Here is a 27,594-nt window from a genome sequence, read left to right on the forward strand (position 1 = left end):
AAGACGCGAATTTTCTGTGAAATAAAAAACGTCCATATATACTCATGGCCTGGGAAAATACTCAGCCTTACATCCTTCGGACGTACACCTCGTCTCTCATGCGGATATACAAAAGTGGACACTGTCCGTACGTCCGGCTGATGTACGAATACGGATATCCGAAATCGGATTGCGTTCGTACGTCCGATGGACGTCCGATCTCGGCAAAGGACGTTCGGATCTAGCTCGTACGTCCGACGGATATCCGTGGTCGCTTGAGTCTGTCGGCCGTCTGATGGATATCGGTGGTTGCTTGGGTAATCTTGACATTTTGGGCTAGGTCTCGAACGGTTACACAGTGATTTTCTAAAATGGCGGCCTCCGCCTGCTGAATGGTGTGTTCATCAATATAGCGGAGTTGGGTTTCCCTGCGATATGAGCTGTTTCCACCGAAGTCCCACCTCATTTGAATTGACGATGCCAGTTCTTCACTACATCATATGATGGGGAATCCTCCCCATAAACCTCTTTTATCTCATCGAACGTCTCCCTTGGAGTGCGGCCTTTCAAGTACAGGAATTTGGTGACTGCTCTGTATTCTACTGCATCTATTATCACACCTCACACCACTTCAGCACCTGTAAAAGAAAGACCGTTATTAGTTCAGAGTTGCACATTGGCACGTGACCTACAGTGACCCTGTCCTCCTGACATCGACGAGTAGATGGCGAGCATCGCTACGCCGGACCTGGTCAGCCGGAACTGGTCAGCACCAAAGATGGCACCGAAGGTCGTCATCTTTGGTCTTAAGTCAGTGTCAGAGCGCGGCCGTTTTGTCGCGCTCGTTTTGCTGGCGTTGCTATAAGCGCGGCTGGCACGGCTGTTTGATGTTGATGCACATATGACGTTCGCCTGCTCGAAACTACTCTTCTTAAATGCTGGGATTTTCCTTTATATCTCTGTCCACATTCCGAGCTATAAGACCATTTATACTTCGTCTCACAAGATGTTTGCAGCACTACGGAAGGTAGAGCTCACTCGTTCAATCAGGGCTGCAGAAACGCAGAAAATAGTACCTCGAATATTTGAGGAGTGTATGACTATTAATCAAAACAATAAGCATTGCAACTAAAAACATGATTTGGACAGGTATATTTAAATGGTAGGGGGTGTTTCAATCACTGGTGAAATTACCAGACAAAGCCCGTACGGACACAGCTCTGCGGAGGCCTGCTGCGAGGTAGTGATGCGTCGCCACTTTCCAACATGGCGTCGGTCGAGTCTGTTGTGTCTCCTGTGTGCTCTACACCGACAGTGCGCTGTTTCCCCAAGCAGGCGAAGCAGGTGGCTTTAAATGTTCTTGAAGCGCTTCGCGTCGAGTGCGGGGGCAGTTGGAGTACAAATGCGCTCATCAAGAGGACGGCAAAACTCACGCAGGTGAGCGAGCGAACGCTTTACAAGTGGACAACGGAGACGTTGAACGCGGGCCGAGTGTTGTCACCGAAGAAGCGTTCTGGCGGAAGAGGCCGCGAGCGGACGAAGAAGCTGGACGATTTTGACCTGAGCGTGTTGCGAAGGGTGGTACACACCTTTTTCCAGAGAGGGGAAATTCCAACTATCGCGAAGGTGGTTGCGCATTTCAAAGAGGACGAAACGCTACCGACCGTGTCCGCAGCGACAATGCAGAGGATGTTGAAGAAACTTGGCTTCCGATACAAGAAGCGCTCTCGGAATGCGATGTTAATCGAAGCGACGCACATTGTGCAGTGTCGCCGCCGGTACCTGCGCCAGATAGCGGAGCTGCGACGCCAGGGTAGGCCTATTTTCTTCACCGACGAAACGTGGGTTAACGCCGGTCACACGCGAAGTCGAGTGTGGACTGACTGCACCATCCAATCTGCACACCAAGCGCATCGATCCGGACTGTCGACTGGTCTACAAAACCCCAGTGGCAAAGGTGGCAGGCTTATTGTGACGCATTGCGGTAGTGAGCAAGGTTTTGTCGAAGGCGCAGCGGAAGTTTTCCGAGCGAAGAAAAACTCGGGCGATTACCACAAGGAAATGAACGGGGAGCACTACGAAAACTGGTTCTCCAGGAGGCTTCTCCTACTACTACCACCCGGCAGCGTTATAGTGATGGACAACGCGCCATATCATTCTGTGCAGCAGGATGAGTCCCTCGGATGAGTAGCCTCAAAAAGGACATACAGGCTTGGCTGTCCGGAAAAGGTGTCGCGTGGAGCAGCGGCATGGTGAAGGCCGAGCTCATGCAGCTTGTCAGCAGTGTGAACACAGGTGGGGAGCGATACCGTGTCGACTGCATTGCTGAACCTGCTGGCCATCTCGTTGTGTGCCTGCCACCGTACCACTGCCAACTGAACCCGATAGAGCTTGTCTGGAGCGACGTCAAAGGTTTCGTGGCCAGCCAAAACAAGACGTTTAAGCTCCAAGACGTCGAGCCTCTGGTTTGGCAAGCCATCACGCAAGTGACTGTTGAGAAATGGAAGAATTACGTGCAGCATATTATCAGTGAGGAAGATGTGATGAGAAAACTGGACCACATCATCGACGATGTTGTTGACCAGGGACCGGCCATTGTTGTCAACCTGGAGGACGACACAACCAGCAGTGCTAAATTCAGTTGTTATGAGGACGATGAGATGGTCGAGCCCGTTTAACGTGCGTTGCCTCTCGCGCAGCACATGGGCTTGTTTTGCATTTCGCCACCATCGACACTCGGCTGCCTCGGCACGCTGGAGTAAATAAATTTATATGCACATGACACGATTACTGAAATTTACTGCGACGCGACAACAGAGGAACTGATGAGAACAGGTTGCGACAAAAAAAAGTGGGGCTAGTCCCTTTGGAACGGGCGTCCGCCTGTCCAAAAACAAACCAAAAAAAGAATAAAAAGACATTACGCGCCACCTGCTAGAGGTAGAAAGAAGCCACCTGGACATCAGGTGGATCGAGCCACAGGCGCGTAGGAACACACTAATGTAGTGCGCGCCATCCTGATTGGACGAGAGAGTGCTGCAAACATCTTGTGAGACGGAGTATAAGTAACTGCTAAATTGATCCCGCTAGCAGATGCCTTCTCGGCGCACAGCTGCATTTGACTTTTTAAGAGAAACGCATTTAATATAATGATTGAAAGCATTCAAGTGAGCGTCGTGTAACATGGATTCAGAGGGTTGCCAGAGCACCAGATAAAAGCATACACAGCTGCCGACATGTGCAAACAGTGCTTTGCTCCAGCTGCCACGCACTTCGTGTTGGGGCTGAAATAGAAGAGTGCATTAATCGATTTCTGAAGTTCATACGCGATGCAATAACTACAGCAAATATTGTAGTCGCTATTTCCTAATTGTATCATGAGAAAAATAATGTCAAACATTATAAGCACGTCAGCGATCTCGTTTAAAGAAACCGCCATCCTTGTACTTGAATTGGTAAATTGGAAAATTGGATTTTGAGGAAAGCAAATGGCGCAGTATCTGTTTCACATATCTCGGCGGACACCTGAACCGCGCCGTAAGGGAAGGGAGGAAGGTAGGAGTGAAAGAAGAAAGAGGGTGCTTGAATCAAAACTTTAAAAACAAAAAAACTTGAAGCGGAACACAGAAGCACAATCTGCACCGCATATATTTAGTTTCTTAGGCTGAAGCCCGTGCGCACGTTTCACGGTGTTTTAAAGATACCTCGCCTTCGGAATGACACTTCATATTTTCAAAATCGGTTTTATCCTAAACTCTGTTGTTCTACCCGAAGGTTTGATTTATGGGGGTTTAACATCCCAAAGCGACTCAGGTTATGAGGGACGCCGTTGTGAAGGGCTCCGGAAATTCCGACCACCTGACTCCACAAAGACCGCAGAGAGGCAAGGGCCGACCGCTTACAGAAAACACACGCATCCCAGGATACAACAGTGTATGTGGACGCTGCCACATACGCCATGACAAGGGGACAAGGCACCAACAACGCAGTGGCAACTGTCGTCAACTCGGAATTACACGAGATTACCAGCGCCTCACTGCAAGACTGCACGATAGCTGAGGTTGAAGAAGCGGCCGTCGCTCTAGCGGGAGCGGAGGGCTAACGGACTGGGCGGTCAGTGATAATTCTTACTGACTCACAAGCAGCCTGCCGCAACATATATCTTTGCAGCAGAGTCGGTCACAGAGCGCTCCGCATACTCCGCTCTGTAGACTGCAAGACGCAACAAACACACGCAGAACCACAGAAGCCGATCAAACATAAGATAGTCTGGGTACCGAGGCACACGGGGGTGGCAGGAAACCAAGAGGCGGACAGGATAGCTCGAGGATATACTAACTACCGAGCATCCAACGTCAACGACCTTGAGGAATCCCGGCCAGTACCACAGGAATACTCGGCCGTACTCAACAACTATACAAAGGCAGCAGGATGCGGTACCCACCACCGCACAAATCCTTAAACAAAGAAGAGGCTGTCACATGGAGACAACTTCAAACGGGGTCATATCCAAATCTAAACACACTAAGTAAAATTCACCCCACACTTTACGCACACAATTGTCCGTGGTGGCATGAAAAACCTACACTGTATCACATAACATGGGCGTGTCAAAAAGTCGACGTCGTCCCAGTCATACCAAACCCAAGTGCGGAGCAATGGGAGGGTCTGCTCTCCAGCGACTGCCGCGATGACCAGATCGGTTTGATACAGCGAGCTCCGCTGACGGCAGCATCCAGCGGAGCCCTGGAATAGGGGCAACCGACCGTTGCGGATAGACTCATCTGGCCACATAAAAGCACTTGTGCTAGAACTAAATAAAGTTATCCGATCCTATCCTATCAGTACACGGGCCTCTAGAATTTCGCCTCCATCGAAATTCGACCGCCGCGACCGAGATGCAAGAGACGACATCATAGCTGCACTGCGAAATCCGAACTCAAAATTTTTGCTTCTATGTATTTCTAAAGGCACTAAGCCTATGCTTCGTCTCAGTAATTTCCTGCAGCACTAACAAAGACGCAATGATTGCACAGGCGACGTTCCGACGCTGTAGAATGTGGTGCTAGGGATATGGTTATGTGGGATAGCGTGCCCTAAAGTGCGCATGCGCCAAACGCTATGTCATATCTAGCGTTAATGTACGCTAGCGTTACGTACGCAATTTCCCGGGTCTAGCGTGCGCGACTTGCATACGTTGAAACATCGTTTCCGAAATGGTGGCCCCCTTCGAAGCAGGACCCCTCGCCTTGGACTACCGATGGGCCCCTTGCCAGTCCTCGATGGCCTAGATGCTCGATGGCCTCGGAAGGGCCATCGAGCTTTCGCTTCGTCTCATCTCACCGGTAACAAAACATATGGGCGAAAAATTCGCTTTATTTTTTAGTTAGGGTTATTATTATGCCGCATTTCGTCCTAAGAGGAGCGTCGATAGGTGCATAAAATGGCTCCCGTTCTCACAACCAGATGTCGCCACTGGGGTGAGCTTATCGTTCCGTCTCCGTTTGCATACGCCGAACTAAAAATACGAATATGACAAATGGCATAACATCCCGTTAAATGCTTGCGTTTATAATACATAAGCGTACATATGCCTGTGGAACGTAAACAGCGTCTATTTACGCTCTTTTCGAACCACATCTGTGTACGCTGCGAGCGTACATTCCTTAGGTGAGTGAGGGCCAGCGCATACTTTGCAGCGAAGGGGGCCGGTGCAGTGTCTGGAGATGTGTCCATGTCTCTGGCATTTAAAACACTGCACTGCTGGTCCAGAGTATTCAGTTACAGGGTAAGTGCAAAATCTCAGTGTAACATGTTTAGGCAGAGGGGAATCTTTGGCAAATTCCGATATTACGGTGCGGCGATGTATCTCTTTGATGTTACCACCGTCTTCACGAATGTGAGTGGTGAGTTTCCTTACTGAGACAAGGCCTTGCTCACGGAGGTACTCATGCAGGTTTTCATTTTAGTAATTCAAAGGTGCGTCCTGAATTTTCCCATAGCTTACCGTGTACGAGTATCGGACACCAGCCTCTACACCCATACCGGCCAGTTCTCTCACTGCAAGCAAACGGTTCGCAGCGGGTAGCGTAGATACCGAGACCGTCAAGCTTCCGTTCTTGTTGAGACGATGTCGATGCACGTTTTCTTGGCCCATCATCACAATTGCCATTGCCATGACATTGAGGTTGGCTTTCCATAAGTCGCCTCCTTCTTTTGTCGGACTGAAGACAACAGGAACTCCAGCGGCACATTGTTTTCTTGTATGACACGACGATAAATGCGGTCTGGTCCATGTCCTCTGTATTTTCGCCCAAAGGCTCCCCGGTTGCGTGATCTTCTCGCGATCTCATGTTTGCATCTACACGGTCTGTGGCTGCGGCTAGTCGCCTCTGCTGTTGCTGCCACTGCTGCTGTGGACGCTGCGTTGTCATTTGCCAGAGTTGCCATGAGTGTAGCATGAGGTGCAGCCGGTGACGGGGCGAGTCTGGGCGTGTACGGCGCATGAGGATCTAGAAGCAAAAATAAACACTGAATTGGAACAAATTTCAAGCTGGTTTCTTACCAACAAGCTAATAATTAATTCAAGCAAAACCAAATGTATAGTATTTAGCTCAAGGGGAAAAGTCATTCATAGCAACCAAATAAACATTTCTATTAATGACATTCACTTGAACGAACACACTCATTTAAGTATCTTGGAGTCATTCTAGATGAACACCTTCACTGGAAAAAGCAGATTAACGCCGTCTGTTCGAGGTTGGCTTCAGGCTGTTACGCCTTACTACAAGCCCGCGATTGTCTTAACCCACAAACACTGCATACCCTTTATTTTGCACTTATTAATAGTCATTTAACATACTGTGTATACAATCATGAGGTTTGACATACAATATACTTACCTTGATCCTATCCGGCGATTACAAAAACGGGCTATCCGAATTATAACACAAAGCAAGTATGCCGAGCCAAGTAAACCACTTTTCTAGTTATTAAATATCCTTCCTTTTGACCTTTTGCGCTCTTTAAAGATAGCGGTGTGTGTAAACAACATAGTAAAATATAATCAACCTTTCAATGCCTCCTTGTTTCGCTCATCTTATCGACTCACAAGAAACCTTACACATAGTAACTTTAATCTGCCACCGAATAATAACATCTAGAGAAAAAGATTGGTGCAGTTTTCAGGAGCCAAGGTTTGAAATGCTTTACCCCCAGAAATAAAACAATCTCATGAAACAAATAGAGCATTGCGAACATACTTTATGAGCCTTATTTGAAATATGTGACAGTTGTTTTCGGTTTGTGTCTGTTGTACGATGTTGTTCATGAAAGACTTTTTCATTCTGCTGTAAAATGCACATTATTTTATTTTTTCCTCGTTGTATGATGTATTTTGGTCTTTCGCCGTGATTTTGTGCTTTTAATTTTACACAAGTGCTGTGTCATTGCCATCATGTATTTTGTTTCTGAAGCCCACACTAGCCTCTGGCTATGGGTTCAGTCAGTGTTTTGATAATTTGTACGGCAAGAGTAGAAATAAAATGAATGAATGAATGAATGAATGAACAGTCAGGAGGCTGCCCGACGCGCTTCTTGCGGTGGCCCAGGACCCCCAAATCGTCGCACGATGGATGCACAACACAGATTCACACGTGTAGAGCAAAGAAGCACAAAGAAACTGAAATTAGAAGCTCTGCTCAGAGAGACAGGCCAGTAATCATCGTCTCCCTCGTCTTCTGCCAGGGAACGGATTTTCAGGATATATGTGCGTGTACGCACAGTTCTTCTGTCTCTAAGGGAGGGTTCATAGATTCCGACAGAGATTGTTAATGGGGGATTTTCTGTATGTGCCAGCTGAGAGACGTAAACCAAGGTTATGCACGGGGTACAGTCGTTTTAGGTATGATGGTCTCACAGATCCATATGATGCACCCATAATCTAGGCAGGATGGTACTAGAGCACGATAAATGTGCAAAAGTCATGATCTATCGGACCCCCACCATTTTTCGTGAAGCCACCTTTAGGAAATTTAAGGATCGGGAACCTTTCTTCTTCAGGTTGTTTATGTGTAGAAGGAATGTGGGCTTGATACCTAGAAATTTGTGTTGTTCTTTTAGGAATAATTCGGTTTTCCTTAGGTGGAGGGTGGGATTGTTCTGTAGGGCTCGCTTGAGAGAGAACATGACGGCCACTGTTTTCTGAGGGAAGTGGAATCTGTTTCTGTCTGCCCGTGTCGCCGTACAGTCAATTGTACTTGTCTCTCACATGTTGATATGTTGGTTGATGAGCAGGCGAGCTGGAGATCATCAACGTAAAGTGAGTACATAATTTATTTTGGGATTATTTGGGCTAATGAATTCATTTTCATGACAAAAGAGTGTAGTGCTTAAAATACACCCCTGTGGTGCTGCATTCTTCTGAACAAAATTATTTGAGATGGTTGAACCTAGGCGTACATGAAAGGAACGGTTGGATAGGAAGTCCTTCCTTGGCATCCTTCCTTGGATGCCAAGCTCTGCTAAGTCGTGAAGTATCTCGAACCTCCAAGTTCTGTTATATGCCTTTTCGAGGTCGAAGAAGACAGCAAGACAGTGTTGTCTGTGTATGAAAGCCTCTCGGACAGTATTTTCTGTCTTGCTCTAACCATGAACCGACTAGTCCAACATCATATCTTACTTCAATACATTTCTTCTACTCTAGGCTCTACCACCCTTCCTATGAACAAGGGACAAGCGGTAACCACCTATGTTAACCTCATCGCACTGTCAACGTGCCAGTAAAGAGTCTTGGCCCTGAAGCGAAGGATTGTGCCGCCCGAAATCCAGAGGCTCTTCGGCGCCCCGGGCCCTTCCTGGGGACACGTTCGCCGAGTCTGCGATTTGTGTTGTGTATTCGTGCCTTCTTTTGTCCCGTCGTCTTCGCGCAGTTCTGTTTTGCTCTAGTGTTATTAGGTACAACTCGAATCGTCGGCGCACAGCACCGCACCTCAGCAAGGCGCTTCTTGGTGGCCTCTACTGTGACTGCGATCCAATTCCTCTGGCTGGGTGGGACATGAAGACCCAAACGACTGTAGAATGTGACATCCGTGGTGGACTAGAGTCACCTTGGCATCAGAGCGCTGAGTGTTCCGTGGTTTCGTCTGCTTCCCCTCACTTTCAGCTTAGCGTACTCTCCACTGTCTGATGAAATCGGTGCTAGTGCTGTAGGGTCTGCAGAGCTCCTCCCTCTTGTCTCAAACAGGAGGCTGCTGCAACACTCACTGTAGAGCACTGTAGGCTGGGGTGCCTATTTCTGGAGGCTATAGACCAGATTTTTTTACCCTCGCACGCAGGCTGCGGACGCGCGCCTACTCTCTACGCCAGTCGCCATCTGTCGGCGCGCGCGGCCCGAGGGACTGCGGGTCGCGCCGGCGCCGCGCATAGAACGCATGTTTACGTGTTCGCTTCTGCCGTTTTGTGCTCCATCAGCTAACGTATGAGGGTGTGTGCTGTGCGTCACTACTCACATTTGCCCTCTTCCAGACAGTGCTGCGGTTATCTTGTGCGCAGTTACTCGTTAACGTGACATCCGAGGGTAGTCGACCAGGTAGTGTACCGACTGGAAACCGGCACTTCGAAGCAGATTTCTGCGCTGTCGTGTCGTTTGTTGTCGCCTTTTATGTGCGATATCATCTATGATAATTTTATGCATCAGAATATAGATCTATTGATTTGACTCAGTGGAATAGTAACTGGATAGGCGAGCTGCAGACTGAAGGTTGTCCCGACGGAGCGCGTGTTTTCGATCACTAGTACGTGTTCGGCATCCTTGCGCTCAGCTTGCTCTTGTTCCCATTAAACACATTTCATGCACAGGATTGTAAGCACGACCGCTACCGAATCCAGCTGCTTTTTCCGCACACATGTCAGAGGTATCTGGGGGGTAAAGGTTTATCTATAGTATCTTTCTGCTGTTGGTATCTACCTTAGCTTGGTTTGGTTTATTAAGGTTTTACGTTCCAAAGCGACTCAGGCTATGAGGGACGCCGTAGTGAAGGGCTCCGGAAATTTCGACCACCTGGGGTTCTTTAACGTGCACTGACATCGCACAGTACACGGGCCTCTAGAATTTCGCCTCCTTCGAAATTCGGCCGCCGCGGCCGAGATCGAACCCGCGTCTTTTGGGCCAGAGCAGAGAGCCGTAACCACTGAGCCACCGCAGCGGTGCGGTATCTACATTATTCATAGGAAAATATGCGCGATTTCATTACATTTTCCACACTTAGCCAAACGCCTACGCAACGCTCTCACACGCGGCGAGAGCTCCTGAATAACACAACGCGACTTCGGACCTCAGAATTAGTGAAAGCTGGATTAGCTGCTCATATCTATTCAAGCTTTTATAAATTAAGCGAAAGTACGTTTTTATGCACAAGGTTGCATAAACCATGACAAAATTTGTTTTCTGTTGGCGCTGCGACTCAGTTGAGCTCACAGCGGTAATTTGTTGATAAACTGGCGCGGCGACAAGAAAGCCGTTTGTGCAAGGGGGGGGGGGGGGGGGGGGGGGGGGGGGGGGCTTTATGGCCGGCAGGAAGGAATAAGAGTGCATCGGAATTGGAACTGCATACTAGCCGCACACCTAATTCTTGATATTGAATAAAAAGTTTCTTTGCGGTGGAGCACCAAGACGGAATTCGATATAAGCACGAGCGCTTTCTAAGCGCCGGCACAATTAACCTGAATGTCAAACTAAATGTCATTAAAACGCGTCAATGTTATCGCTTTGATAACGTAAATACTTCCTGCAACACAGCCACGCAGCGGAAGTATGCTCGACAATGTTTTTTTAGCGTCCGAAGCGCGGCTATATGCAGGCGCGGCCGCGGAACTGCCGCAGCCCCGCAGTCCCCAAAGAAACGCCCGCACCGCGGCGCGCCAGTCGGTGCAAAATGGCCGCGCCCAGGAGAGGCTCAAAAATCTGGTCTATACAGGAAGAATGTGGTCTTAGCTTCTACTGCAGCCCACGAAATCTCCCTATCTGAAGCTCTGCGCATCTACAAAGCTCTGTTTGCCGCTTTGCTGAGCAGCTGCCTTCAACCCGCTCTAGAAAGAAGCCACACTTCTTTTCGAGATGGTAGATGCACTTTGTCCATTGGGTGCAAAGGCACACTGCAACCAGGTGGTCAAACACTCGGCACGCTCAACGAGTTCTAGGTATGCACTGGCGACGACCCTTGTTGGTTAGCTTACTCAACGCTTCTCGAGTCCCAAAACCGGGCTGACCTAGGTCTCCCTGCACCACCTCGTTCGCTACCCGGCTACGACAGCCAAGCGAAGTTCGGCCAACCTCGCACTGTTGTCTCCCGAATCCATTCTCGTGTCCACTAGCAAGCGCACTACAGCATTTGCAAGCATCAATACAGGGAGATGCGCAAACTTCCACATGTCACCAAACATCATGTTGAGATTACCTTTCGAAGCATCAGCGACGCAGGAAAGACTGAATCCCCAGGATAGCCTGTCGGATCTAGCCTCGTGAAGGCTGTACATGGATTTTCTGTGCGTACCTCCACTGCCAGGCACCAAAACTCTGAACTCGGACAGCCACACTCTTCTTGGAATTGGGCCTCAGGTGCAGACGCGTAATCTCATTCTGGCAGATGTTTTGCAAACACTGCAAATCCTAGGAAGATTTCAGAAGTAGTACTAGATCGTCCGCGAAGACTAAACCCGGCACTCAGCGGTTGTCATCCATAACAGCTGTCTAATGTGCGGCCACTCGTAGCAGCCCTCACTCAATGCTACGAGTGACGATGACGGGCACCCTTGGCGCAGACCTTTCTTCACTGCGATGGGGCCTTAAGACCGATCTAGGACTCGAATTGCACGACGACCGCGTTTTCCTCACACAGGCGTCTAATGTTGGCCAGCAGTACCTCCGGAAGCCTCAGGTCCGACAGGGAGTAAAAGCAGGGGCCCGACATGAGGTACGTTGTCGCACCAACTCTGTCCTTTTAACTATATTTTTACTTCTAAAGACTAGGCTTCAAGGCTGTCGCCGGACGCTCCCTCCTCAGTTTTTTTTTTCCTCCACGTGTTATAGGCAAATATTTAAGCTATAATTCAATATTTTAACGTTTAAGTTGATTTTATGCATTTTTGCTTTATTTGGCAGCAGCGAAGTGGCCCCCTACCACACTGGTCATAAAGCTGCTTCTTTTTCTTTTTCCCATGGTCTTGTATCTGGAGCAGCACTGCTTTCCTGTTCTTACTACTACTAGTTTTTTTCAGCTACATGGCAATTTCTTCAAACATTGCTTTTTTGTTCCTGAATTGCTTCAGAGGCCCAACTTGTCCAAGTATGGGGCATATAAATCAAGAAGTAATTTAGTTTCTCCTCCCGTCCATTTGCAGGTATGAGCTGGAAAAAGAGGTATATAATTAAAGAGAGTGGAAATACAATGTCCGTTCCTTGAATGATTCTGCCCCCTTAGATGTGGCCATGCGAGGGGCCAGACCGTCCTTCCACACCACGAACTGCAGTGGTGCAAAACTGCTTTCTGACACGGCTTGACGTACAGGCCGGCGGCGAGAACAGGTTAAGACAGGGAGCACAGAACAAACAGGCAGGTCCACCAGCAGCAACGTCGTCGTCGGCGCGCGGCAATCGCTCCTCGTCTTTTTCTTCCACTCGCGACAATACCTCCCCCTATGAAGAAGCATCGTCCCGATGCTAACACGAAAGCAAAAGCACACGACGGTAAACCACACACGCGCCCACCAACTACTGCTGGCCAGTATAAAAGGGAGTGGGAAAATCAGTTCGGGGGCAGGCGATCATCGCGCGTAATACGGCTTAAGCCGCACTACGTGCACTATTTCAGGGCGGGGTGAACGAAGTGATGACGGTCGGGTTCCGTCGGGCAGCACCTCGTAATTAAGTTCACCGAGGCGGCGAACAACTGTATACGGGCCGAAGTAGCGCTTCATGAGTTTTTCGGAGAGACCTCGACGGCGCATCGGCGTCCACACCCAGACCTTGTCTCCAGGGTAAAAATGGACGTCGCGTCGACGGAGATTGTACCGCCGAGCGTCGGCATGTTGTTGATGTTGGGTACGGAGTCTAGCGAGTTGCCGAGCTTCTTCCGCGCGCTCGCAGACTAGTCGGGCATCATCGGCTACGTCGGCAGGCGGATCGTGCGGTAGCATAGCGTCAAGCATCGTGGTGACCTGTCTTCCATGGACCAGCTGGAAAGGGGACATACCTGTCGCCTCCTGGACAGCGGTATTATAAGCGAATGTAACGTAGGGCAGTACCGCGTCCCAACTGCGATGGGCGACATCCACGCGTACATGGCGATCATGTCGGCCATGGTCCTGTTCAGCCGCTCCGTCAGCCCATTCGTTTGCGGATGGTACGCAGTAGTTCGAACCAGTCTATGATGGCCAAATATGAGCCATTCTATATAAACCAGTCTATGATGGCCAAACATGGTAGATTGCTAGAAGATTAAAGGACACAAACAGTGTGAAATAAAACAGTTCTATGTTTGTATACTTAAAGTTACATCACTTATCTCACTGACTCTAAACTTATAAATTAAAGAGTGGAATCTGGTACAAGGCACTAATCCATAAAATATGTACTGGAAGTTAAATCAATTATCTCACCAACTGTAAACTTATAAAGGAATTTGGTACGAGGCACTAATCCGTAAAATCTATCGCGTCGAGCAGTGTGAGCCTCAGTTAGCACACCCTTCAACCAAGGTAGGTTAGAGCACACTTACTAATTTCTGGTGACACCTCTGCATGACCAAGCTCTGCTCCTGCCTCTGCAACAATATTCACACAAAAAAGTTAAAGGCCCCGTGCCAACCCCAGCGCAGCAGACACTCTCTACCTCTCTTTGAGCGAGCCTCCTCTCCTTCCATTCCCTCCTCGAAATTCTTCTCTCCCGCTCCTCGTCGAGTAGGCTCGGCAAGGCAAAATCACCCCTTCGTTCTCCGGTGTAAGCCGGAGGCGTGGTGTCTGTGGAGTGCGTCACAGGGCGACGTCATGGCCCCGCCTTCAATAGAATTCTTTTCTTGGTTTTTGCATTTTCTCCGCACACTGAACGATCGAGAGGCGCGATCGGCTCGACCACCTAGACTTGTTAGCGAGCGCATCCTTTCATACATCTGTTTGTCATTCCCAGTTAACGAGCCACCTTTTCATTTTCTTTTAGGCCTCCCCACAGGGTGTCGAACCGGAATTTTTTCGGGTTCGGTTCAGGTTCGGGTTCACACCTTTCGGGTTCAGTACCGGGTTCGGTTCCAGAGCGACATTCCGTTCCGGTTCGAACCGGTTCGGACCGTACTGAACCGGTTCGAACCGGTTCAAACGGGTTCAGGGCTAAAAAAATTAGAACGTAGATGAGTTTTAATCAACCTTGTTATGGTGTTTACTTTTTTTTGTTGCATCGATATATCAAATAAAAAATGCAAACATTTGTTCAGTTAGAGATTTTCTCACTTTACCCACTTTATTTATTGTCCGCGGCAAAAAGACGAATTTAAGGCAAGAGCCGTAAAATTAAATAAACTCGCAATATAATGTACGGGTATGTGTATGCTATAATCCATCTGATGATATATGAGGAGAAAAGCCGGTGGATTTTGCATCTACAAAACTCTCCAGCTTGAGCGATTTCGGGGACCCCGTCGTGCGAGAAATTGATCTCTTTGAAGCTCGAGTCAGTTGGGAATTTTTCGTACGCAGTGCACTTACGCGGGCGCCGAAATGACCGCCGCGCCCGGCCTTTGCGTTCCCGCGCACTATCGAGATACGGAGCTGCCATGCATCGGCTCCTATATACAGACAGACACCTTTTCGTCGTCCCGAAACCAACTTGCCAGTCATTCCCCTCTCCCCCCCCCCCGCCCTTTCCTACATTATACGGGAATATGTGAGAACCCCCCCCCCCCCCCCCCTCCGAACGAGAGCCTCGTGGGAGCACTAGCTCTCCCTAACACACTGAGCATACCAAAACATATTTTATTGAAATCTCCTCGTCGAAATAGCCTTCGTGACTCGCGTTATATATCTAGAGCCCCTGAAGCTCAGTATCTTGAAAAAGACAGCTAATCGTGTATTCTTACTAGTACAGTGGGAAATTACGACTATGAATTGTTATGATGACGTCGACCTATTTTATTCTGATAGAGAGAGTACGATGAAAAAAAAACACGTTTGGATAAGTTAGGTTGAGGCGCTTCGTTTCTGCACAGACACAAATTGGTAACATCTTCGTTGGGATGTTGCGTTTCAACATTCTTGCAAGTGCAGCATTCTGCTAGGAAGAAGGTGTACTTGCACTGCGTAGAATTTTTGTAATTTTTCCTGGGGGCTATCAAAGGGAGCCTGTGCCTCTACAGAATTTTTTGCGCCTGGTAGAGTCTGGTGAATGTCTCGTGAACAATTGTTTCACCAACTTGCTTCAGGGCATTTATCTTCTAAACTACAAACAAACCCTTTCTGGGAGCTGTGCTTAACAGGCTCAGTGCTCGTATGTCTTTTCTGGACAAGGTCGTGAGAGAACTTTGTGCTGATCCATTCGGTTTTCTCCTTCTCCGCTTTTCCATGGGACACCTGTACGACCTCTCCAAAAGGCAGACGACAAATTTTGTGATCGGTCACTAATTCGTCTACAAGTATATCTGCAGCCTTACCTAACCTTTCTTGATACGAATTCAGCTGATGTAGTCCAGCCCAACGGCCGAAGATATAACGAACGCTCGCTTATTACGAACGGGTGCGGTGTTACCGAGAAAATATGCATGAGGGCAAAGACAATTCGTCGCAGATACAACTAAAAACTTTTGCCACACCACTCGGTTATAGCGAACGAGGGGGCGCGGTAGACTATCCTCGAAGTTGAAGAGGTCCTGCTTCCAGTAAGCGTGGAGTGAGAGAACGCCTCTCAACCTTCACGACACCGCTCCGGAATGAACATCTCGACCCAAAAAGGCGATAAAAGGCGGCACTGCAGTGCGCAGCGCTAACCGGAAAATCCGGCGTCTGGGAACACTGTACACAGTAACGTAAACGCGGTAATGATATGCTATATATCTCCCTATTCAAACAGTAAGTCACCGCAGGCCAAGCCCGCGTCGACGGCAAATGAGGGCAATCACTGCCTGCGTGTTCGTCGGCTGGGCAAAGCCTCTCAAGTGGAAGAAGCGCGGTGCGTGTGAGAAAGGGGCATCGTCGAAATCGAAGCTACTGACCATAGTCGTGGATCAAGTAACAGCAGCGATTTCAGAATTTTTAAAGCCTTGCTAGCCATGCGTGCTAGCTACGGGCTGGTGACGTGGTATGCATAGCCTGCCCAGACGGCTCCATCTTTTGCGCTGCTTCCACGTGCAGGTAGTGTCATACAGCGGCCAGTGCAACTGATGCATTCTGTGCCACGAGCGCTGCGCTACTCTCGACGCTGCATGAGCACAGGAACGACAGAAGCAGCTCGAAAACACACGTGACCGGACGAATGTAGATGTGTGACAACGCTTCGTTCATCCATGGCTGGCCAGATGTTTCCATAGATAAATATATAACTACGCTCCTGTAGACCACAAAATTGCAGAAGCGCGGGCTGTGACGAAGACGAACACCAAGTACAAGCCCTGCCGTACTCTCAGGAATCTTTTTTATGTGGCCGACCTGCCACCGGCTGCTGTGGACACTTCAACCACGATTAGTTATACACCCGTCGCTAAATTTGATAGTTGGCAGCAATGGTCTCCACGAGGATTAACTGACCACCCTAGATAGCCTGGAAAGAGCCGCTGCAGGATCTGCTTTGCACAAGTAGGCGCGCATTAAGCAGTTTTATAAGAAATAAACGCCACTTTTAGTGGCCTCAGTATTTTTGGCTATTATACGAAAAGTACACTTACTACGAACATCAGATATAACGAACGGAATCCGCGTGACCGTCAGGTTCGTTATAAATGGGCTTTACTGTAGTTTCAATAGGCCGCAAAAACATTTTTTACGCTTCAAACGTGGATCTTACGTGTCAGGACGTACCTTTGCGCTAAGGAGGCGTTTGTGCCGTGGTCAGTGAATTGCTACCCGTGAGTGCAACGAGAAATCACTGAGCAACAAAATAATTGTTTCTTTTTGTCGTGGTGCTGCCTTTTTTGGGGTATACTTCTGCAGTCTCTTAAAATGGACATTGAGATCATGCACTTCACAATAACATATCTGTCTGCGACGAAAGACTCTGGAATTCCGTGCGAATTCTTCGTGTTCGTAGGGCCGCTTAGCGTGTGGAACACCCGCATGATGGATCAACACGCAGAACCCCCTCGTTCAACGAGGTTTCTGTTCAGAGAAGAGTGCTCTTTACCGCTGAAGGAATATGCTGCTCAAGCTCAATCTCCTGACTCATTCCGAAATTTCGATGAGCGGGCGGAATAAGGGAGCCATGGTGGCGTAAGGACTTATGCTGAGATCTCTGAATTCGACGAGATCAAGCAAGGCACGAGGAATGTCATAGAGGTTCCTATATTTCATCCAACAACGATAAAAAGAGGCCTCGGAGATGGCGGAGTAACCTAAGGCATCTCCAAACGGAGGTTTCCTGTTGCGCCGCCACTCATACGAATCCAACTCGGAGTGTGCATACTCGTTTAGTTGTCCTTTTTACTGCGTTAGCAGTTTAGCCTCCCTTCCCAAAAATAACCGCACTGTGAGTGTGTGTGTGTGTGTGTGTGTGTGTGTGTGTGTGTGTGTGTGTGTGTGTGTGTGTGTGTGCGCGTGCGTGCGTGCGTCTGTGTCTGTGCGTGCGCGTGCGCGTGTGTGCGTTGTGTGTGTGTGTGTCTGTGTGCGTGTGCGCGCGCGTGTGTGTGTGTGTGTGTGTGTGTGTGTGTGTGTGTGTGTGTGTGTGTGTGTGTGTGTGTGTGTGTGTGTGTGTGTGTGTGTGTGTGTGTGTGTGTGTGTGTGTGTGTGTGTGTGTGTGTGTGTGTGTGCAGCCTCCACCCTTGATGCACACCACACCCCTGCAAGCGCACATCCGGGCACTCACTGGTAAACCTTCACCCCTCACACCACCCCCATCACTCGCCTGCACCCGATGTAGCCGAGGCGGATTGTTGAGAATGCTCAACGTATGCCATTGCCCAAGCGTTCTACGAAAAAACGCCAATAAGCATAAGCTTCTCGTCTCAGATACCAAGAAACGGAAGTATGACAGCGAAAAGTAGATATAAGCCGCCAGACAGAGAATCCAAGATCAAGCAGTCCGAGAACAGTGTGATGAAGCGGCCTGCTAGCGACTGGCATCATGTTTTTATAAGCAGAACAGTTCGGCGTAACGGAATCATTTCATCGCAGTTGCATCGCATTGCAGTAGCATCTTTCTGGGCCTAATCACTATCACATGCAAGCGAACGCATGCATTTCGGCATTGCTCCTTTGTGTAATCAGTATTTAATTTTTTTCTTATAAGTAGCTTCACCACTGCCAACAGTCTGCCTTTCCTTGCTTTTTTCAATCACGTGCAAAAAAGAATATTCGGATTCTAAAAAAAAGCTGCATCAATCTGTCCGTCCTTTATTTCGTAATAACAGTAATAATACCTTGTGTTTGACGTGTCGAGTATACACGGCCTCTATACGATGGACGCTGTAGTGGTGGACTCCAGATTAACATAACCAGCCAGAGTTTTGGAGCGAGAGCTCTATCACGTCATATTTCGCCAAGGTCATCGAGTACTGCGTTTTGACCTTCAGCAGATTGGAGCGCCGGAGGTGTGGCTGTGACGTAAGACCACGTGGCTCACCGCTGCTCCGACTACCGCTTCACCAGACGTGGTCATGTGATTGTGCACGTGATTCGGATGCGACGCAACCTTGGATCAGCAGCCGAGCTCCACAGCCACCGCGGCATTTTTTTTTCTTTTTTGCACCACTGACCCATCGTGAAGGGTTTTATTTAGTACCTGCTGTAAGTGACAACGAACGCTTGTAAAAGTAAATTTTGCTCTACCCACTGCGGTGGCTCAGTGTCTTTGACGCTCGGCTACTTATTTGTTCTTTTTTTCTTTTTATTTGTTGCTTAGACATTTGCCTAAGAAGGGGCTGAGGCTAAAGGCACAATGTTGCCTGACGGGGCCTCAGCCCCCTACTACATGACAAATAAACATAAAAATTACAAAAGTCCGGCGGGCCGGTACAAAATAATATTGTTGATATGGAGAAAAAAAAACAAAGAAAAGTAGGCACAAAAGTAAGCGTTATGCAGAGGAAAATAGATACGGAAGAACATACACAGGAAAATGCATACACATGTGCACTCAGCAAAAAAAGACAAAAGCGCTTGACAAAAATTTGCATCATAAATGTACGATGAGTATATAGATCAGAAACAAAGTCCAAGACATACATGAAACACTACATCAAATAACAAAGTTCTACTTAAGGCTTATTCTAGCCTAGTGAAAAACAAGGCATTATGGACATATAAGCACAAACAAGAGTACATAGATGCGAACACAGAATCAGTAACTGTGAAAAAAAGATTGGACTACAACATGTTTGCATGAGAAATTTTAACGATTGCTATAGGTGACATCGCTACAGAGAAGAGCTCCTTTGCATTCATTTTTGAAAGTGGAGAAGGGTTTACTGTAATTAATATTTATATCTCTTCTATTGAGAATTCCGATAACCTGAAAAGACAATGCTTGACGACCATAATTTGTCCTTATCCTCGGTATCTCTATTTTCGGGTCTCTGATAGCGTACAAGTTTACTCTGTCGGTGGATGTGACGTACAAACGATTTTTATGTATCCATTGTAGCAGCTTAAAGTAGTATACCTTATCTGCCCTCAGCATATTGTACTTTAAAAAAAGTGGATGCGTTCTTAGTTCCCTTTTCTCGCCATGATAATTTTCGCATATGCGTAACACCTTCTTCTGTAAAGTAATTAATTTTTTGTAATTAGAATCGGTTGTCGTATCCCAAACTAAAATACCATAACTTATTCTAGAATAGAATAGAGAATAATATAGTGTCTGCTTCATCCAGGATGGAATCAAGTGCTGGATTCTGTAAAGACAACCAATGACCCGTGATAAATCGGACTTAAGGCAACTAACATGGGCGTTCCAGGACAGATCACTGCTGAACCATACACCCAAGAATTTTTGCTCAGTGACCTCCTCCAACAGGCTACCTTCATATCTGATGCTAATAGGGTTCTGGTCCCTAACGCTTGTGGGTTTAAAAATTACGTATTTAGATTTTGTTGTATTTAGAGTAATGCGATTGGCTTGTAGCCACCTGGAAAGTTTTAATAAGTAATCATTGACAGATTTTTCAAGGCATGTTTTTGTTGTTCCTGTAAAAAAAAAGTTCGTGTCGTCAGCAGACATGATTAACTGGGGGGATCCTGGTATCATAGTTATATCATTCACATATATAAGAAAGAGTAAGGGCCCCAAAATTGATCCTTGAGGGACGCCGTGTTGTATCTTCATTTTACTCGAAGTGCGATCGCTTATGACTACATACTGTGACCTGTCTTTCAGGTACGTTTGCAACAGCCTTAGTGCAACGCCCCGAATCCCGCAGATCTCTAGCTTTTTTATCAATATGTCATGTTGCACAGTATCGAACGCTTTCCGAAGATCTATAAATAGACCAAGGGTTAAGAGTTTCTTCTCTATGTTTTCAATAATTTTGTCTTTTATATGTATAAGAGCTTGTTCAGTAGACTTATTTGCTTGAAAGCCATACTGTGCATCAGCTATTATTTTATGTTTCTGAAAAAAAGCTGGTAAGTCTATCATTAATGACGCGCTCAAATATTTTTGAGAATACAGTTAGAACAGAGATTGGCCGGTAGTTATTCATATTTGTTGCACCGCCCCCTTTATACACGGGTACTACTTTAGCTATCTTAAGGTCATCCGGAAACTCCCCAGTATGAAGCATTAGGTTGATTATATAGGACAACACATGACTAATATGATTTGCAACATGTTTAATTGGCAAAGCCTTTATACCGTCATCTCCAGGAGCTACGTGACTTTTCAAGCTTCCGATTATTTTGCAAATTTCAGTTGGACTGCATGGAAAAAGCGAGATAGAGCCCATTGGGCTTTTTGCATGTGTATGGCAGGACATGCTAGCAAGTGGGCCTGTATATTTCCCTGTGCTAATGAACCTAAGATTCATTTCTTCAGCAAGCTGATCATCAGACAGACGTTCGCCATCGACTGTGATATCTGTTACACAATAGCTTGAGCGCCTTTTGTTCATTAGATCGTTAACCATCTCCCATAACCTTTTATAGTCACTGCGAGCACGAAGAATTTGAGCCCGAAAGTACTCGATCTTTGCCTTTTTCAGGTCTGAGTTTAATTTGTTTCTGTAGGATTTAAATTCTTCCAGTAACTGCAGATCACGACATTTAAGAAAAGCATGAAACTTCTTGTTTTTTTCTCTTATTCGTTTAAACAAGGCCACAGTCAGCCAGGGTTTCCACATTCTTTTTCGTTTTGTTTTATGCTCGCGCAAGGGAAAAGCTGCATCGTAGCACTGTAGCAGCCTACTCAGGAATATTTTGTAGGCGACTGTAGCACTAGTTTCCTTGTAAACGTCGTCCCAGCTTTCTTTCTCGATTAGGCTGCAAAAATGTCGCAGGCTTTGGTCATTAATTGTGCGATGCCAGCTACTTTCTTTTCTACTTCTATATTTACCAGTCACAGGGGGGCCCAAGCAGAATACTGGAAGGTGGTCACTGAGGTCGCATATCATGACACCAGCAGAAATATCCTCACAACTCATGTTGGTAACACAGATATCCAGCGACGTTGCGGTATCAATAGTCACCCTTGTAGGTACTGTCACAACATTAGTACAAGCGTACAGGTGCATAATGTCGCGGAATTCATTTGCATTCGTGCTGTCCGATATTGTATCAATATTCACATCTCCGAGAATAATAAACGACTTTGTAATGGCTCCAACATAACTCAGTGCACTTTCTAAATAGTCACAAAAATCGGACATGATACCAGATGGCGGTCTGTATATGGCTGCAATCGTGGTATCAGATATTTAACAAACAGTCTTTCTGTGTTTCGGTCACTGTGTACCCAGGTGTACCCGGGTTCGAACCCGGTGGCGTTTCGTTGGAGGGAAACGCAAAAGGCACCCATGTGCTGTGTGGTGTCAGTGCATGTTGAAGTCCAAATATTCCGAAGCCCTCCCCAACTGCACCTCTTCCTTCCTTTCTTCGTTCACTCCCACCTTCCCCCTTCCCTTGACACTGTTACTGCGCCATTTCCTTTTCCCAAAAACCACTGCCACAGCGTTGTTTGATCGTTGGGCTAATGTTTCATATATTTGTGGTAAATGACACAAATAAAGGGAAGGGATTCTCAATCGGTGCTTAAAGGACTGTGCACACAAATTTTATTGCGTGCTTTCTTCTTTCAAACGATGGCTTAGATATTGGGATACGTGGATCACCATACGGTATTCGCCTACAGCCGCTGAATAATTTAGAAAAGTATTTATTCTCCATGCTGTTTCGGTTTCATCAACCTACAAATGCTGTGACTTGTAGTTGAACTGTCACCTGAGGCCTGCAAAAACTGTGATATAGACGCTGATACTTCGTTTTGACTCACTACTGCACATAATCCAGCCTGCGTCAAAGGCTATAATTACAACAAACAACTTACTAGCAGTTACATTGCCGGTTTATTTCGTGTCTCATGTAACCTAAATACAACTACAGGTAACAGCCATCGTTCTGCTGATGAAACTAAAACAACGTCACGAAGAAACTCGAATACAAATTATGTATTGGCTGTAGGCAAATACCACGAGGTGCTCCATGTATACCAATGTCGAAATCATCGTTTGAAAGAAGAAAATGCGCAAGGAAAAATTTGGTGTCTATAGTCCTTTACTGACTTAGATCAGTGCTAACAATTTGATTAAAATGATACGCAAACATGAAAAGGAGAAGTAATAACTCAAGATTTCACATAAACCTGCCTTACAGTGCTTTAGAATTGGCGCTAGTACATTACAGAAGAGTCGATTAGGTTTCTTTCCACACGCCATCTTTCTTTCCACGAGCGAGGGAAAGGCTCTGCTGCACTACTAATTAAAACCTTGTTTTGGGGGGCTCGCATAGAAGAAAAGAAACTGAGAAGGGAGCGCGCACGCAGAGCGTCTCGTGACGTGATCACGGCGGGGGGGGGGGGGGGGGAGGGGGGGGGGGAGGGGGGGGGGGGCGAACCAACTCCCTCAGTTTTACTATTTTTTTACTTTTTATGGTTAGGGTTCAAGGCTGTCGCCGCACGCTCCCTCCGCAGTTTTTTTTTTTGTTCCTTCATGCGGGTTTGTAGGCATGAGCCAGAACAGAAGGCGCTGCGGAAAGCCTTGTGCAGACGACGCGACGCCAAGGCTACGCCCAACCTTCTCCCGTCAGTCAGAACGATGCACCAATGGAGTGCCTTTAGCGAAAGTATCCCCCCTTGACGTCAGCGGGGTGCAGAGTAGTGGGCCGGGCCCGTTTTTGAAGGAAGGAAAGAACGAACGGGCTTTGATTTGAATTTTCGCAGCTTTTCGGGGCGCGCATGGCTCTAGTATTTTGCAGAGGTTATCTTCGATGCCTCATCTATGCAGTGGGCTTGTTTTTCAAAAATGTCCGGACCCTGGTCAGTGGCCCTTTAAGAGGGTATTCTGGACGGTCAATGTATAACGCTACGATGCAATGTGAAGAGGTGTCTATGATAATATGAAGGTGCCTTAACGACAGGTATTTCGATTGTGATCGCTCACAGCTTTAGCGCCGCACACCGCATAAGCAGCACCTCAGATAAGGGGCTGCATCTGTCAGTACCACAACGACGTAACCAAACCAAAGGATAGAGCCCCAGCGCCTACCCTGCTCCGGCCGCTGCCCCAGAAAGTAACTAACATGCAGGGTCTGTTTCCAATCGTTGCGCGAGGATAGCAGTTGGTACACACTTCATGCCGGCTGGCAACATATGACTGAGTAAAAAATCTAGCTGGGCGAGTTGATAAATCGACGCACTGTAAACCGTAAAGCACTCTGCAGACATGCCATATGTATTGAGTAATACTTGTTGGGGGGCTAGTTGGTGCATGTTTCCAGAAAATGGTTGTAGCGCCGAAACAGACAACACACAGGTTTAGCAACACACCGTCTAGCTTTGTGTGTGTTGTCTGTTTTGGCGCTACAACTATTTTCTGGAACCATATGTATTAATTTATGAACTTCCTTAGAGCATTTTCTGGAACCATATGTATTAATTTATGAACTTCCTTAGAGCATAACCGTGCTCCTCGTTGCGTATACGAGGTTCACCAAAATGCGGTGCACCTCAGGCGTAACATGAACAAAGCGGCTGGTAGGTTCCATCCCGAAAGAAGTGCTTGCTTATCGCTGTACTCGCCGCGTCTCGTCGTCTGCTCAAGCGTATTTGGCGCCAGACCTCAACTTCCGGAATCAGAACTTCCGCTGCGCGTTCTAGTTTATGTCTTTTGCCGCTAGGATACAAACGTTAAAGGGCCACTGCCCAGGGTCCGGACATTTTTGAAAAACAAGCCCACTGCATAGATGAGGCATCGAAGATAACCTCTGCAAAATACTAGAGCCATGCGCGCCCCGAAAAGCTGCGAAAATTCAAATCAAAGCCCGTTCGTTCTTTCCTTCCTTCAAAAACGGGCCCGGCCCACTACTCTGCACCCCGCTGACGTCAAGGGGGGCTACTTTCGCTAAAGGCACTCCATTGGTGCATCGTTCTGACTGACGGGAGAAGGTTGGGCGTAGCCTTGGCGTCGCGTCGTCTGCACAAGGCTTTCCGCAGCGCCTTCTGTTCTGGCTCATGCCTACAAACCCGCATGAAGGAACAAAAAAAAAACTGCGGAGGGAGCGTGCGGCGACAGCCTTGAACCCTAGCCATAAAAAGTAAAAAAATAGTAAAACTGAGGAAGTTGGTTCGCCCCCCCCCCCCTCCCCCCCCGCCGTGATCACGTCACGAGACGCTCTGCGTGGGCACTCCCTTCTCAGTTTCTTTTCTTCTATGCGAGCCCCCCAAAACAAGGTTTTAATTAGTAGTGCAGCAGAGCCTTTCCCTCGCTCGCCCACTTGACCGCTCCGCACACACACCGCTTATCTTTCGTGCATCTTGCGTACGCCTTGACTCCAATGAATGACATATGCTTTGGAGCGGAGAAAAGACACAAACACACAGAACACAAACACGCATGGAGAAAAGCAAACGGGCGGTTGCCGGGTCCGCGCTTCGCCGTGTGTTTCGAACACAACCGACTTCCGCCCCTCCGCTCGTGAAACGGTGGGGAGGCCTAAAAGAAAATGAAAAGGTGGCTCGTTAACTGGGAATGACAAACAGATGTATGAAAGGATGCGCTCGCTAACAAGTCTAGGTGGTCGAGCCGATCGCGCCTCTCGATCGTTCAGTGTGCGGAGAAAATGCAAAAACCAAGAAAAGAATTCTATTGAAGGCGGGGCCATGACGTCGCCCTGTGACGCACTCCACAGACACCACGCCTCCGGCTTACACCGGAGAAAGAACGGGTGATTTTGCCTTGCCGAGCCTACTCGACGAGGAGCGGGAGAGAAGAATTTCGAGGAGGGAATGGAAGGAGAGGAGGCTCGCTCAAAGAGAGGTAGAGAGTGTCTGCTGCGCTGGGGTGGGCACGGGCCCTTTAAGGACTGCGTGGCGCTACTATAACCCTGTTGAAAAAATGGCCTCCTCCTTCATTTTACTTCAAAAAAGACAGTTTTATCGTTTATCCACGCGATCATCATCATCAATCATTTATTTACGATGGCGCCATCAAAAAGAAAGACACTTTTTATACTCTTCTAGAGCGGAAAGTCGTTATCATGGTTGTTTTCATTGCTGATGTTAAGATAGTGAAGAACGACAAAGCTGATGTATTGCACGAATATTGGCAAACGATGATGATGGGGATGCTTTGAGCGCCATGGTGGAGGCAGTCATCGAGGAAAAAAAGGCAGTGGAATATAACCAAAGTGGTCTTGAGAGAGCCCCATGCGAACTCCCATAGACGGGGCGCCAGCTTTCCCTCTAGATTGAGAAACTCTATGGAGCTGGTGACACGCCTTTCTCCGGTGGGTGCAAGATGGCGCCACAGTACCATTGATGCGATGTCTTTCGGTTTTGGTTCTCCGTCGCCGCAGACGATGGTATTTCCAAATAATTCTGACCGAATCGGGCAAGTGCATCATCTAGATGCAGTATAAAATAAAACACCATCAAATTCAACCTCTGTGCAAAATTTGCGGTTCTCAAATGCTATGAAAAGCGCACGAAACTGAACCACGCACTGTAGCAGACGACGCCGCAGAAGATACGATATCGCCCGGGCGGAATTCTAAGGAATTGTAAGGAAAAGCGTAGCGCAAAAGATGACGACTCAGAAAAGACTGAGCGCTGTGTGTGTCTGTCTTTCTGAGTCCTTGTCTTTTGCGCTACGCTTTTACCCTCATCTTCGAGTCGTCCAGCAAAGTACGAACTGAGGACGTTCAGCTGTATTGCAATAAAAAAGTGCTCATATCCTGTTCAGGATGAGGACGTTCAGAACATTTGATGACGTCCTCAGACGTTCGGTGTTGCCTGGGTTCCGTCCTCTTTTCATTGCGCACTACCAGTATAGTATTACAAAAAAAAAATATTTAATGTTCTTTTGCTGCTGTTTTGCCTAAGAACACAGTTGGTGAAAGTATACGCACCATTTCCAGGTCCTGGAAGAGAGTTTTTAGTCAGTTTCACGCACTGAATCGCATGCAGACGTTATCAACAGCGCGCTTCTGAAATTTATCAATTTTCACCTGAGACACACACTGCATCTTCCATGTAGCGTCTGTACAGAGATATTGTATCCCGGTCTCATCATACTCACTGATTGGCTGTCGTTGCGCAGCTGAGTAGTTCGGGGTGCCAGCGGACTGCGACTCTGTTTTGCGCTTTATGGCCTCATTTCCATTCCCGGGCCCTTAACTGGGCTTCATTCCTGGTCGCTGAATACCTACAGCAGTTAAGGCGCTTGGTTTCAGCAGTCGTTCCTTGCTGTCGTATTTAAAATCTGAAAGTCAAAAATGCGAGCTACAGACGGTGGAGTAAATCTGCGAATCACGACAGTGCAACCGTCCTCATTCGAAACTGCTTAGCTATTGCACACGTAAACTGACAGTATTTCATGAAAAGATACATCGGGTTCTTTTTTTGGTGAATTGACTTACATTACGGCACGCAACAATAAAGCATGATGACGAGCTGTGCAAGCAAAGCAGGAGCTGGGACTCAACAGACAGCCGGCACTGAGCGGACAGACTGAACTGCAGCGGTACTATTACCTACGTCTGCTGTTATGGAGTGGAAAAACCCTTTGAATTGAGTAAAGACGGCTTTAAAAAAAAAGCAAAATTGTGCTTTTGAGTAGTTTATTTACTTACAATACGTGTTTTATTTCAATACTATAAAAGCGCAGTTTCGTCTGCTAGCTTTAACTGAGAGCAGTGACCTCTTCGCGGTCATGATAGAGG

At 47.5% G+C, this 27,594-nt stretch overlaps 3 protein-coding genes and 1 pseudogene across 5 annotated transcripts in view; 2 read left to right on the plus strand and 2 right to left on the minus strand.

The window, feature by feature from the left end:
* LOC149365714 (putative RNA-binding protein 46) overlaps positions 1–27,594 on the minus strand; it is a 378,374-nt gene that overhangs the window by 347,605 nt on the left and 3,175 nt on the right. The window lies entirely within an intron of this gene.
* LOC149365724 (uncharacterized) overlaps positions 1–27,594 on the plus strand; it is a 161,090-nt gene that overhangs the window by 14,045 nt on the left and 119,451 nt on the right. The gene's annotated exons all lie outside the window — the stretch shown is intronic.
* LOC149365726 (uncharacterized) lies at positions 420–27,270 on the minus strand. Its single transcript, XM_089542788.1, has 4 exons — positions 26,952–27,270; positions 13,755–13,799; positions 5,987–6,491; positions 420–617 (listed from the first exon to the last, which is right to left on the minus strand). The coding sequence occupies exons 3-4, from the start codon at positions 6,155–6,157 to the stop codon at positions 594–596; spliced, it is 195 nt and encodes a 64-aa protein (XP_089398914.1). The 5' UTR covers positions 6,158–6,491; positions 13,755–13,799; positions 26,952–27,270; the 3' UTR covers positions 420–593.
* LOC149365727 (uncharacterized) lies at positions 1,048–2,657 on the plus strand (annotated as a pseudogene).

The sequence above is a fragment of the Amblyomma mixtum genome, chromosome 1 (genome assembly GCF_055824585.1).
Source record: "Amblyomma mixtum isolate Tamu chromosome 1, ASM5582458v1, whole genome shotgun sequence".
NCBI classification, from domain to species: domain Eukaryota; kingdom Metazoa; phylum Arthropoda; class Arachnida; order Ixodida; family Ixodidae; genus Amblyomma; species Amblyomma mixtum.

Bases quoted from the DNA above. Each gene is read 5' to 3' on its own strand.
- LOC149365726 (XM_089542788.1), bottom strand. From the start codon at position 6,157: ATGGCAATGGCAATTGTGATGATGGGCCAAGAAAACGTGCATCGACAT. The intron at 618-5,986 runs GTAAGCTATGGG...TTTCTTTTACAG, and splicing joins GTGTCCGATACTCGTACACG to GTGCTGAAGTGGTGTGAGGT.